The following is a 13687-nucleotide window of genomic DNA, read 5'->3' as shown; positions in this document are numbered from 1 at the left end:
AAAACAAGTGTCGATAGTTGCTGAAGTATGTGTTGGACAGAAGAGTCTTGTTTCTCAAAATTGATGCCCACACCTATGATATATTAAGTAACTTAAAATTCATAAGATATTAACCATTTTCCATTATTTCTTTCAAATTCCGGTTCCAGCTCTCACTATTAGAAAGTCTACTGACCAATAACAAGTGATGCTCTTGGGAATTCATTCATTATTTGACAAGTATGGAATATTTACCATGTGTCTGGCAAAATCTTAAGGGCTAGGGATAAAATGGTGAATGACAAAACTGAAAAAAAAAAACATGATCTCTACCTTTTTGGAGACTATCATCTACATGCCAAAATCTGTATCGCTAAACTCAGCCACAATAAATCTCATCAGCAGCCAAGGATCCAGAATCATAATTATGAAGGGTCACATGTATCACATAGCAGATGCTGGCCGCTCTCAACCATTTAATCTTTCTTCACCAGATACTTATTAATGTCTCCTTTGTGGAAGACATCCTGCCAGGTACAATGGAGAGATGAAAAGATGAATTAGACACAAATGCTATCTTCAAGGAAGCTACTGTTTGCTCAAAGTGTCTAAGACTTTTTTTTTTGAATGGCTAATTTAGTTTTCAAAACCAATACTAGGAGGGTTAGGAAACAGGCCTGGAAATAACAGAAAGTAACAAGAACTCACTGTTACTTGGTAGTTTAGCTGGTTAATTTTTAAGTAAGTTACAGTATTTAAAGTGGTTTGGAAATTATGATCAAATACACTAACTCTTCGTCTATTTACAGAAGTCAACTGAACCTCCAAAACAGTGATTAAAGGCTTACCCATATATTGAAGAAGAGATTAAGCAAAAAATAATAATGGATTTCGGGAAGAAGGAAAACAAACAGAGTAGAATCTGTCAGGTGAGGTTTTCATTTTTCAAGTCCCCTGGTCTTTGGCCTAACACCAAAACCATCTTATATTTAGTGTCCAGTTTAGATAAACTGGTGACATAATCTAGAATGTCCCATAATAAAACTAGACTCCAAAAGAACATTCTCAGGACCTCAATAAAATGCCAAATTTGACATATAAAATAAGGTAGAAATACCCAGTCAGTACAAACATAAATAGCAAACTTTCTTTTGTTGAGTTATTGTTATTATTATTTAGAGATGGGGTCTCACTCTGTTGTCCAGGCTGGAGTGCAGTGGCACAATCACAGCTCACTGTAACCTCCAACTCCTGGTCTCAAGTAAGCCTCCTCCACCTTGACCTCGCAAAGCACTGGGATTACAGGTATGAGCCACTGCATTTGGCCAAGTTATTATTTTTATAACTCAATAAACTTTATCATTTAAAGTTGATAAGACAACTATCACCAAAAGCAGAAGAGTTTTTAAATCATGTTACTTAAAACGGTAGGTTAGATATTCTGGATATTTTCCTTCACTGATAAAAATGTACATTACTCAAACAAAATTATTAAATGTTCTTAGGTATATAACCATTTCCTTAATAAACTTAAACTAGTTCTATTTTTAATAGTTTAAAAGATGATCTAACCTAAGCCAGCATAAGAGCCTTTGAAGCTAACTTGGAATTCAACATTCATAGCTTTTTATTCTATGACTAATGAAACAGTTTTAATGTTTCTGATAAACCCAGTAAGGAATCCTAGGCCTCTCATAAGGATACACCTTTAAACAGATCTTCTAAGGAAGGAATTCCATGACTACTAGGCCATGTTAGATCCTCTTTGCTACCATGTCCTCCCGTGATAAAAGTCACCACTCTACTGTTGGTACTTATTTACCTTCCATGGACAGCCAGCCAGTTCCATGGGACTGTGTCTGCCATCTTTACCCTCGTGCTGAGTACACTGCTCAACACTTAATCAGGTTCCTTTTCTGAACCACAGAACATAGAAAATGGTTTGAGTGACTATATTCTCAATTTTCTGAAAGGTGGTACAAAACTAGTACCATTCTGGCTGCATGGGAAATAAGTTAATGGAACCCCAGTTGAGAAAATCCACTTGACTAGACACTCAACGTAAGTTTACAGAATAAATGTCCTGGGATCAGAATACACATACATACACATATATATATACCGAATATATATCTACTGGGGTCAGATAGGCAGTAGTGCAGGTGGTGGTTATGATGGTGATAATGATGATGAGGATGATGATGATGATGATAAGAAGATGGTGATAATAACTATGTTTATTTTTTTATTTTATTTTATTTTATTTTTTGAGACGGAGTCTTGCTCTGTCACCCAGGCTGGAGTGCAGTGGCGTCATCTCAGGTCACTGCAAGTTCCGCCTCCCGGGTTTACGCCATTCTCCTGCCTCAGTCTCCTGAGTAGCTGGGACTACAGGCGCCCGCCACCACGCCCGGCTAGTGTTTTGTATTTTTTAGTAGAGACGGAGTTTCACCGTTTTAGCCAGGATGGTCTCGATCTCCTGACCTCGTGATCCACCCATCTTGGCCTCCCAAAGTGCTGGGATTACAGGCTTGAGCCACCGCACCCGGCCACAATGTTTGTTTTTACTGTGTGCCAGCAATGTTTTATGTGCTATATAATATCTCAATCCCTACCAGAACCACATCACTCCAATTTGATAGATGAGGAAACAGAGGCTCACAGAAGTTAAATTGCTTGCTCAAGTAAATGAGGGAGCAGAATTCAATTTCAGGAGTCTGTATCTAAAGCCCCATACTACACCACTATTTTGTGACTGAAGGGGCAAAACTGGATGACAGAAAAATGGAAAGCATATTTCCTGCCTAAAAGGGAAGCCACTATTCAATTCTAGTTAGGAAAATGCATGCCCAGTGTTACCAGATACTCTAGTTTTTCAGGAGAGTCAGACACCCAGATGTTTATGCAAAATCTCTCAATTTTTAAATATTAGAAAATAATTCTGAAACAACTTTCAGTTTGTTTGGGCCGAAACTTACCTACAGCCAGGATGCGTATATGGATTGTAAATATGTGACCTCTAGAGGTACCATCTTTCCTCAAAAATATACATGCAAAAATGTAAAATCTGGGTCAGGCATGGTGGCTCACGCCTGTAATCCCAACACTTTGGGAGGCTAAGGTGGGTGGATTACTACGTCAGAAGTTCGAGACTAGCCTGGCCAACATGGTGAAATCCCGTCTCTACTAAAAACACAAAAATTAGCTGGGTGTAGTGGCATGTGTCTGTAGTCCCAGCTACTTGAGAGGCTGAGGCACAAGAATCCCTTGAACCCGGGAGGCGGAGGTTGCAGCGAGCCGAGATCACGCCACTGCACTCCAGCCTGGGCGACAGAGTAAGACTCCATCTCAAAAAAAAAAAAAAAAAAAAAAGCCAAATCTGAATCCAATCATAAGGAAACATAAGACAAATAAGAATACAGGGCCATTCTACTAAATAAATAAATAAAAAATAGCCTGCACACATCACAAATGTCAATGTCTTGAAAGAAAAAGGATGAGGAACCAATTTAAAGGACATGAAAGGACACCAGATTAAAGGAGAAGGGACCAAAGGGACCTGACAATGAAAGGTAATATGCGATCCAGATGGAACCTGGACTAGGAAAAAATGTTATAAAATTCATTATTAGGACAATTAGCAAAATTTGAATATGGACTTTGGATGAAATAATGGCATTATATCAACGTTAACTTTTTCTGAAATTAACAACTGACTGTGTTTATATTTGTATGTAAGAGAATGTCCATGTTCTTAGGAAATATATGCTGAACTATTTAGAGGTAAAGAGGACTGATGTCTCCAACTTACTACGTAATGGTTCATTAAAAAAATAATTGTTCATATGGATATATATGGCGAGAGAGAGCAATCAAGTGAACACAGCAAGATATTAACCTATGAATATGGACAACAGGTCTATGAGAGCTCTAGATTCTACTCTTGCTCTTCAATAAGTTTTAAATCATTCAAAATAATAAATTATAACATCTGAGAAAAAATGCATAGGGCCAGCCCCACCCCAGCAGAGGAACCCTGAAGTCACCAAACTCAAGCAATGGCATGCTACTCTATTCCTGGGATAACAGCTAGACCTAATCACACTGGTTCCTCACACCAACCCAGAGAAGCAGCTATTCTTAACCTCATTTATAACTGGAGAAACTGAGGTACAGGGTATGAATCCCCTATCCCAATAGTAAGGAAATAGTAGACGCCATGGTTCTAACTCAAACCATCAAATACTAATCTGGACTATTCCACTATATGCCTTATAAGAAAAGTTCATTTTAAAAATGCATGAATACCATATAGTACTCTCATACGCTGAACACAAGTTAGATAAATGTTAATCATAGGAAGCTATTTGGTCCAACCATCTTATTCACCCTCCAGACTTGGAAACAGCATAAAAATCTATAGCATAAGCAATCACAAGGAAGAAACTACGGTCTAAGTTATTTCAAAGAGAAAAGAAAAATAAAAACTAAGTACCCATTATGGAGATGACAAAGTTTAATTTGAAAAGCAAACAAGAAATCTTTGTGACTTTGGGATAAAGGTTGCATAGATATGACACAAAAAGCACGAATCATAAAAATAAACATTGATAAATTGGACCTTTCTTAAAAACTATTAAGTAACCTAGATGAATGGAAGATAACATTTGCAACACACATAGTAAACAAAGGATTTATATCTAGAAAATATAAAGAACTCATAAAACTTAATAATAGAAACACAAACAATCCAACAAAAAAATGGGCAAAGATTTTGAACAGATACTTCATAAAAGAAGATACATACATGTCCAATAAGCACATGCAAAGATGCATAACATTATTACCCATCAGAGAAATGCAAATCAAACCACAATGAGATACCACTTCACACCCACTATTATGGCTACAATAGAAAAGACAGACAATAACAAGTGTTGACAAGGATGTGACAAAATTGTAGCCCTCAAAATGGCTAGTGGGGAATGTAAAATGGTATAACCACACAAGTAAACAGTTTGTCAGTTTCTTAAAATTTTAAACATAGATTTACCATATGACCAGTAATTCCACTCCTAGATATCTACCCAGGAGGAATGAAAACACATCCACACAGAAACTAGGGTGCAAATGTTCACAGTAGCATTTTTCATAATGGTCAAAATGTAGAAACAAATCAAATAGCCATCAACTGGTGAAGAGATAAGCAAAACATGGTATATCCTGACACTGGAATTCTTTTTTTTTTTTTTTTTTTTTTTGAGACAGTCTCACTCTGTCACCCAGGCTGGAATGCAGTGGCACAATCTGGGCTCTCTGCAACCTCTGCCTGCCAGGTTAGGTGACTCTCATGCCTCAGCCTCCTGAGTAGCTAGAATTACAGGCATGTGCCACCACTCCTGGCTAATTTTTGTATTTTTAGTATAGACAGGGTTTCACCATGTTGGCCAAGCTGGTCTTGATCTAAGTTATCCTGACTTCAGGTGATCCACCTGCCTTGGCCTCCCAAAGTGCTGGGATTACAGGCATGAGCCATTGCACTCGGCCTGACACTGGAATTCTATCTACTGTGTAATAAAAAGGAACAAAGTACCAATACATGCTGTAACATGGATGAACCTCAAAAACATCCTGGGTGAAAGAAGCCGAACACAAAAGACCACATATTGTATGAGTCCATCTATACAAAAATGTCCAGAAAAGGCAAATCTAAAGAACAGAGTAGATTCATGGTTCCCTAGGGATGAAGTAGAATTGGGAAATAACTGCAAATGAATACAGTTTCTTCTGGAAGGGAACTGTTCTAAAATAAGACTGTGGTGATAGTTACACAACTCTGCAAATATGCTACCAACCATTAAGTCCTACACTGAAAACAGGTGAATTTTATAGTATGCAATTATACCTCAATAAAGATTTACAAAAAGAGAGATATGTAACATCATTAGACATCACTGAAATACAAATTAAAATCACAAATATCACTGCACACCTATTAGAATGGTTAAAATATAAAAGACTGACAAGCATTGCAAGGATATGAAACAAGTAGAACTCTCATTTTACGTTCTCACCAACAGTTGGTAAGAATGTAAAAGGGTGCAGTGCATTTGAATATTATCCCCCAAAAAGGTATGTCCAAATCCAGAAACCCGGCAAGTGTGAATGTAACCTTATTTGGAAAAAGTGTCCTTGCAAATGTAATTAAGTTGAGGCTCTTAAGGACCTCAAGATCATCCTGGATTTAGGATGGGTCCTAATCCAAGAACTGGCATCCTTTTAAAAGAAAGGAGAGAGAGATTTGAGACACAGAAACAGAGAGAAGAAGGCCATGTGAAGATGGAAGCAGAGAAGTTATGAAGTGATGCTACCACAAGCCAAGGAACACCAGGGACCACTAGAAGCTGGAAGAGGCAAGGAAGGAGTTTCCCCTAGAGTCCTTCAAAGGGAGTATGGCCCTGTTGACACCTTGATTTCAATGCCACATCTCCAGGACTGAAAGAGAATAAATTTCTGTTGCTTTAAGCCACCAAGTTTGTGGTAACTTGTTGCAGCAGCCATAGGAAACTAAAACAAATGGCCAAATCACTTTGGAAAACTGACAGTTTCTTCATAAGGTTAAACAAAGAACTCCCCTATAACTAAGCAATTCTACTCCTGGGCATTACCTGACAGAAATGAAAATGGAAAGACTCTTACATGAATGGTCATAGCAGCTTTTTTTGACAGAAATGAAAATGGAAAGACTCATACATGAATGGTCAAAGCAGCTTTTTTCATAAGGGTCCAAAACCAGAAACAATCCTAAGGTCCAGCAACAAGTGAATGAATAAACAACATGTGGTATCTCCATACAGTGGGCCACTAATCTGCAATAAAAAGGAACAAACTATTGATACATACAACACCATGGATTAATCTCAGAATCATTATGCTGACCAGGCACAGTGGCTCACGCCTATAATCCCAACACTTTGGGTAGCAGAGGCAGGAGAATGGCTTCAGCCCAGCAGTTCCAGACCAGCTTGGGCAACACAGCAAGACACCATCTCTATAATCATCACGCTGAATGAAAAAAAAGACCCAAAAGTATACACTGTATGCTTCCACTTATATGAAATCTAGAAAATACAGATGCATCTACAGAGACAAAAAACAGATCAGTGGTTGCTTGGGGGCCGAGGTGGAGGGAGGGAACTGAGAAGGAGAGAAATGTTCGCTATTCCCATTGCGGTGGTTTTGCAGGCATATACATTTGTCAAAAGGCATCAAATTGTACACAGAAATGGTTGCAAATAACTGTATGTAAATTATACCTCAATAAAATTGATTAGAAAAAGAGAAAATAATTCATGAGCCATTGGACATTTTACATTTAAGATTTAAAACAACTACTTATACTTTGTTCTAACCAATAATATTAAGCAAACAAATTTTAAATGAAGAGCAAATTTGTTAAAGAAAAAAGGAAGACAACTTGCTCTACTAATTCAACATGTTTCACAAGCAAAAAATGGAAAAAGCCTTGAATTTGGAGTCAGAAGACCTGGCTCAGAGTGCTAGTTCCACTTAGCAACCAAGTGGCCTTGAGCAAGTCACGATTTACCTACAAGTCTCAATTTCTACATCTCTAAAATATAGATGACACTAATAACTACCTCACAGGCAATAGTTATGGTTTCAATAGAGTAAGAGCTCCTTTCGTGCCGGGATTCTATTTTAGCCAAAATTATAATCCCAACGTATGGCAAATAATAGGTGCTCAATAAATCTTCACAGAATAAATGAATTACTTTAAAAATAAACCTGAAAGATGAGAAAGACATCGTGCACAACACCATGAGGCGACATTTGTTTCTTTGCACTGTGTAGACTAAAGCAGAAGAGTCACCCTCTTTGTGCTTATCTTTAGTATATTATCCACATCATTTGCAGACTCAAGCATGAAAACTTCCAGTCCCTCATGAAATACTGCGATAACTCAAGTCAATATAGAGCAGATTTTAAATTTTAAATCCTTAGGTGCATTGCCCTAAAACAGACTCACTTGTAAGATGAAATTTTATGAAAACAAGAACTGTGTCTATGTTATTTAACACTGATACTCACTGCCAATATTTGCCTAACATATAGTAGGCAGCAAATAACGTGTGCAAAGGCCCTGAAGCCAGATGAAGTACAGGGAAGAATGACTTTTAAGAGGCCAAAGTGACTGGGAGGCAGACAGCAGAGTGTCATGTCCAATGGGGTTGTGAAAGCAGGTAGGGTCCACACCACGCAGGATCTTGTAGGCAATGTGAAGTTTTGTCTTTATCCTAAGAGCAACAGAAAGCCATGGAATATTTTTAAACAGGTGGTTGGCAGAGTAAGGAGAAAGGAAAGGGACATGATTAGATTTGCATTTTATGAAGATCTTACTCTATGGTGTGCAGAAGACAATGGTAGTTGGGGGAAGGCAGAGAAGGTGGAAGAAGAGTTAAGTTAGGGTGTAGAGTGAGTATAGGCCAATCAAGAGGCTATTCCAACAGTCCATTAAAAAGATAATGGTAGCTAGGTCCAAGGTAGTGGAGGTGGGAAAAAAAAGTGGACGGATTCCCAATACACGTAGACAAATCAACAGGATCTGACTTTGAGAATGAGAGAAAGGAAAACACTCAATGCTTCTGAGTCTCAGTTCTTCATCTGTGAAGCAGGGCTATTGTTTATACTTCATCTGTATAATACCTATCTTGTAATCTGCTGTGACAATGATATGAAATAATTTAAATATTATGCACCTAACTCAGTGCCTGACCCACAGTAAATGTTTTTTAAATCGCTGTTGCCATTATTATGGTCATCCCATGGAATGGCAACTACCGGAAACTGAACACCAAAGGTAGAGAGGAGCAATGTAGTTAAAGATTCATATCCACAACGCTGAAAGACACAAACTGTTATCAGCCGGTCACTGAGACAATTGTTCCAAAGAAACACAGCTGACCGCACAGATATTTCATCTAAGCCGATCTCAGTCCTCAGAGACCATTATGAGAAAGCACAGCTGGTATGATCACAGTCACCTGAGAATCCGGTAAACTGAGGCACAGAGCTGGCTACAAATTTAACCAAGGAATAGGTGCAGAGGAAGGACAAGGAAATGGGTATCCTGCTTCTCATTTTTGAGTCGATCCAACAAGACTCGGCCTGCATCCTGAAGAATAATTTGTAACACCCCCCTCCAATGTCTCCAGGTCCCTTGCTGACAAGGCCCTGTCATCCCTTAGCTTAACACCGTGCATCCGCTCGCCATCAAACCAAGCCCTTCTGGTTCCCTGATCCTAGCTCACAGCGCACGAAGATCCCCAAGCTCCGGGAGCCCCACATACCTTAGCTTCGCGCTCTCGTTCCTCGGCGGTCGGGGTGCGCTTCATGCTGCCACTAAAGCCGCCTTCACCACCGCAAGCTGCGTAGATCCCCTCGCCCTGGACCCCGCCTCCTGTATGTAGTTCTCTCAGCGTTCTGCTCCCGTCCGGAGCCATTCTCCCTCAGTGTGGAGAAAACTACAACTCCCAGAATGCACCGCGGCGACGCCCGCGAGTGCCTCGAGATTTAGAACAGGAGAATTTCCCAGGTCCGACAGCTGGAAGAGCGTAGTCCGCTACACCGCCAGCAAACAGGCTGGAGTCCAAGGAGAACTACATTTCCCAGGAGGCAACGGGTGCCTACCATGTTTCTCCCGTGCTCCTCTCGGCCAGGCACCCGCCACGCTGTCGGCGCTATAGCAACGGTAGCTAGCTGCAGGGCCAGTGGAGCGGTGAGTACTCGGGAGGATGCGGGAGCATGGGGGTGGGTGGAGGTTGCGGACCCTCCCCACTGCAGCGCGGGCCAGGGTCCTAGGGTCCGCTCTGCGGTCTGGAGAAGGCCCTGGAGTTGGCCCTGGAGTTCTGCTCGCGTGAAAGCAGCCCAGCCCGAGACACCTCCACATCCTCAGGCCTGAATCACAGCCCGCCCTTTATCCTCACATCCAGGACCAACCTGAAATGTATCCCAGCCATGAAGGTGAGAGTTGATGCTGCTAATTGCCATCTCTATCCAGATCCTGCAAGTTGTAGGTCCCTAACACAGTTTGCTCATTTGCCCTGGATTAGGAGTTGATTGGTTGACCCTAAAACTCCTGACTGTTCTATTGTTTGCTTAATTATATATTATTTGTTTATCGTCTGATTACCTCCATAACTTGCTAGCTTCATAAAGGCGGGGATTTTGCTTGCCATTTTAATCTCAGTGCCTGGTATTCATTTATTCATTCAAATAAATATTTTTTCTTTATTCTTTTGTGTGTGTGTGTGACAGGTTCTTGCTCTGTCGCCTAGGCTGGAGTGGAGTGGTAAGACCTCAGCTTACTGCAGCCTCCTCCTCCCGGGTTCAAGCGATTCTCCTACCTCAGCCTCCCGAGTAGCTGGGATTACAGGCGTGCGCCACCACACCCAGCTAATTTTTGTATTTTTAGTACAGACGGAGTTTCACCATGTTGGCCAGGCTGGTCTTGAACTCCTGAGCTTAAGTCATCCACCCGTCTCGGCCTCGCAAAGTGCTGGAATTACAGGTGTGAGCCACCGCGCCCAGCCAATAATCATTCAATATATATTAATGTTGATTCCTACCCTGTACCAGGCACTGTTCCTGAACAGCTGTGAACGAGACTAATACCCGTCTCAAGATGTTTATCCTTTTTTCATGGAGACAAACAATAATTTATTTGATAATTTCAGATAGAGACAGTTGCTATAAGAGAAACAAGCCAGGCGTGGTGGCACACACCTGTAGTTCCAGCTACTTGGGAGGGTGAGGTGGGAGGATCATTTGAACCCATGAATGCTAGGCCAGCCTGGACAACAGAGCAAAACCCTGTCTCAAAAAAAAGAAGAAAAGAAAAGAAATAAACAGTGAAGAAATGTAGGGAAGACTACTCTAACATAGGATGGTCAGGGAAAGCCTGTCTGAGAAAGTGAGCTGAACTCTAGAGATTGAGGAGCCAGCTAATACAAAGGCCTTGAGTACACAAGGGTGTGGGGGGTTCGAGGAAAGTAAAGAATAATGTAGGTGAAGCATACTGAGCAAAGAAGGATAACATGAGATGGTGTTGGAGAGGCATTGCAGCATTGTGCAGGATTACTCAGCTTCCACACTATTATTAACATTTTGGGCTGGATAATTCATTATTATGTCTCCTAAGCACTGTAAGATATTTAACATCATCCCTGGCCTCTACTCACTAGATGCCAGTAGCATCCCCCTTCCTTGTTGTGACAACCAAAATATCACCAGACACAACTATTAATACTTCCAACTACTACCTTAGTTAACTAATCTGTGTCTCAGCTTCCTCATTTGTAAAACGGTAATCATTTGAGTAACAACCTCACAAGGATATGGCGAGACACTTCATTAATTCCTATAACAGAGCACTTAGAACAGTACCTGGCACATAATAAGCATTCAATGAATGTTAACACCATCAACATCATCATCATCATTATCATCATTCTTATTATTTTTAAAGTGACCTTAACTCTGTCATGGAAAACTAATCATTTTCGTACATGCGCCTGTGTGTCAACAGGATCCTAAAAATTGACCTTTTCTATAGCAGTACTTCCAAAAGAAGTAGATGATCTCCCAAGGATTTGTCTGTTAGCTGTTTCTGTAACAGCAAAATGCAATGGTTCTCCACCATTTGTGAGTTATAACAAAAGTTATGAACCCTCCTTAAAAGATCTTACATATATACGTATACATACAAAATTTGGTAAACCATCTCTGGGTTCACAGACCTTGAAACCCCACGGACTCCATTCACTCACTCAACAACTGTTTAATGAATGCCTGCTCTCAGAATGCACCAAGCTTTATGCTAGCCTCAAAGAATACAGAGGTGAACAAGACAATGAAGCTTGCTACTCTCTTGGTCTTTACATTCTAGAACCAATATTCTAGAGCTTAAGAACTCTGCCCTTTAGAGTATCTTCATTCACAGTTTGCATTTAGCTTACTAGGTAGATTGAAATGAAAATATAAAATCCTTTATTTTTGCATACTAGATACTATGTGGACCACTCATATCCACATTCAAAATAAAGCTACTGTGGTGGATTTCTGTAAAGAATAGAAACTATAAAAATACCAGAATTAGCTAGACAGCCTATATGTTGAAGTAGTTGAACTCTGGGCGGAACCTAAGCCTCATGGCAACAAAGGCAAGACACACACACAAAAAAAACCTAAACCAGCTGGTAAATTTATGCAACGAAACCTCTTTCACAAAACTTGGAACTGCCCACTCATTTGTGCATCAAGCAGACAATTAATATTTGAGTAATATTGACATCCCAGGCACATGTGATCAGTGCTTTTACTTTACTCATCCCATTTACCCTTAGAATAACTCTGAGATAGGTATTATTTTCTCCTTTTTAAAGCTGAGAGACTGAAACTCAGAGAGTTTAGGTGGCTTGACTAGTTTGTTAATGATAGAGCAACCATTTGAATCAAGTTCCTGACCTGAGTTTTTTCCAAGATACCTGCTCTCTTTTGGAGGCTGGGGAGAGGAAAGGGATGGAGAGGAGGTATTTCTTAAATGATAATCTTACCTCATTTCCTAAGCAAACTGTAGGAAATATACTGTTGAAAGGAACACTGTCTCCATGATTGAATGTAGTAGTACTTTTAGAGTAGAAGCTTTCATCTTCTCCAAGCAGCACATATGGACAATAAGATGCCCATTAAAGTTCTAGTCCCTTTTTCATTTTATTTGATTCATTCCATTGCATCGTTAATGTAATAACTTGGAAAGAGTTTATTTGAATTTTCTTTTTTCCACAGCTAGGCCATGTCTGGTCCAACTGATGAGACCGCAGGAGACTTGCCTGTGAAAGATACGGGTCTAAACCTCTTTGGAATGGGAGGGTTACAAGGTATGGCCAGCTGTTATTTATTACAGTTATGAACTTTGATCACTGACTTCTTTACTTTTAATTTAAAGTATTTCTGATACTCATACAACCCAAACCATTTAAGTAACTATATAGTCCTTGATTGTACTAAACAAAAAGATGGAGAGTTTAGAACACATATGGTATTTTACTACATGCGTCAATTATCAACAGCTCATAGAAAATGTACAATCCCCCCTCTGTTCTGATAAAAAATTAACATAAATCATCTTTTTAAAATTCATTACATCAGTAGAAACTACATAGAGAGTATCAAGCCTCCAAACCGAATTGCCTGGTTTAGATTACATTCAGTATTAAAACATTTCTTTGTGTTTAAATTTTATATGGGAGGAAAGGCCATATTTTAAGTGTTTTGCCTTTTAAGTAGAATATCTCACATGATAGTGACTTTTTTATCAAATTAATATGGAATAAAAGTTTTCTTTATCCTTTTATCGCTTAGTAGTTGCTGTAGAGCTAAAAAGCACTTTCAAATTGAGAAAGGAAAGCACCACATTAAAGAACAATTTAGAACAGAGAGCTGTGTTTATCTTTGTTTGTCCATTGTGTCAGCTATGCTCTCATGCGTGTATCAATTATCAACAGCTCATAGAAAATGTGAAATCCCACTCTAGCCTGAGAAGGCTAGGGATTTAAGATACATTCCATTTAGGAATCTACGTACACTTTTTAATCAGAACAGTGTAAATGGCCACTGTGAAAACCAGAAA

General features: G+C 39.6%; 2 protein-coding genes across 10 annotated transcripts in view; one reads left to right on the top strand and one right to left on the bottom strand.

Moving 5' to 3' along the window:
* The window catches only part of FTO (FTO alpha-ketoglutarate dependent dioxygenase), a 422796-nt gene extending 413181 nt beyond the window's left edge, over nucleotides 1-9615 (bottom strand). Inside the window, exon 1 of one of the 2 annotated variants that reach the window (XM_007993307.3) lies at nucleotides 9348-9615. In XM_007993307.3, the coding sequence (XP_007991498.1) occupies nucleotides 9348-9500 (153 nt within the window). In that variant the 5' untranslated portion in view covers nucleotides 9501-9615. Of the gene's footprint in view, nucleotides 1-312; nucleotides 346-9347 lie in introns of those variants that run through there. The other variant, XM_007993308.3, reaches the window with a different exon arrangement.
* Nucleotides 9616-9682: 67 nt separating this feature from the next.
* The window catches only part of RPGRIP1L (RPGRIP1 like), a 99903-nt gene continuing 95898 nt past the window's right edge, over nucleotides 9683-13687 (top strand). For 4 of the 8 annotated variants that reach the window (XM_073015379.1, XM_007993312.3, XM_007993314.3 and 1 more), the window contains exons 1-2: nucleotides 9782-10020; nucleotides 12844-12935. In XM_073015379.1, coding sequence (XP_072871480.1) covers nucleotides 12851-12935 — 85 coding nt within the window. In that variant the 5' untranslated portion in view covers nucleotides 9782-10020; nucleotides 12844-12850. The other 4 variants (XM_007993313.3, XM_007993310.3, XM_038008473.2 and 1 more) reach the window with 3 other exon arrangements.

The sequence above is a fragment of the Chlorocebus sabaeus genome, chromosome 5 (genome assembly GCF_047675955.1).
Source record: "Chlorocebus sabaeus isolate Y175 chromosome 5, mChlSab1.0.hap1, whole genome shotgun sequence".
Taxonomy (NCBI): domain Eukaryota; kingdom Metazoa; phylum Chordata; class Mammalia; order Primates; family Cercopithecidae; genus Chlorocebus; species Chlorocebus sabaeus.
Note: the sequence above shows the minus strand (reverse complement) of the source record. Positions and strands in the feature narration are given on the sequence as shown.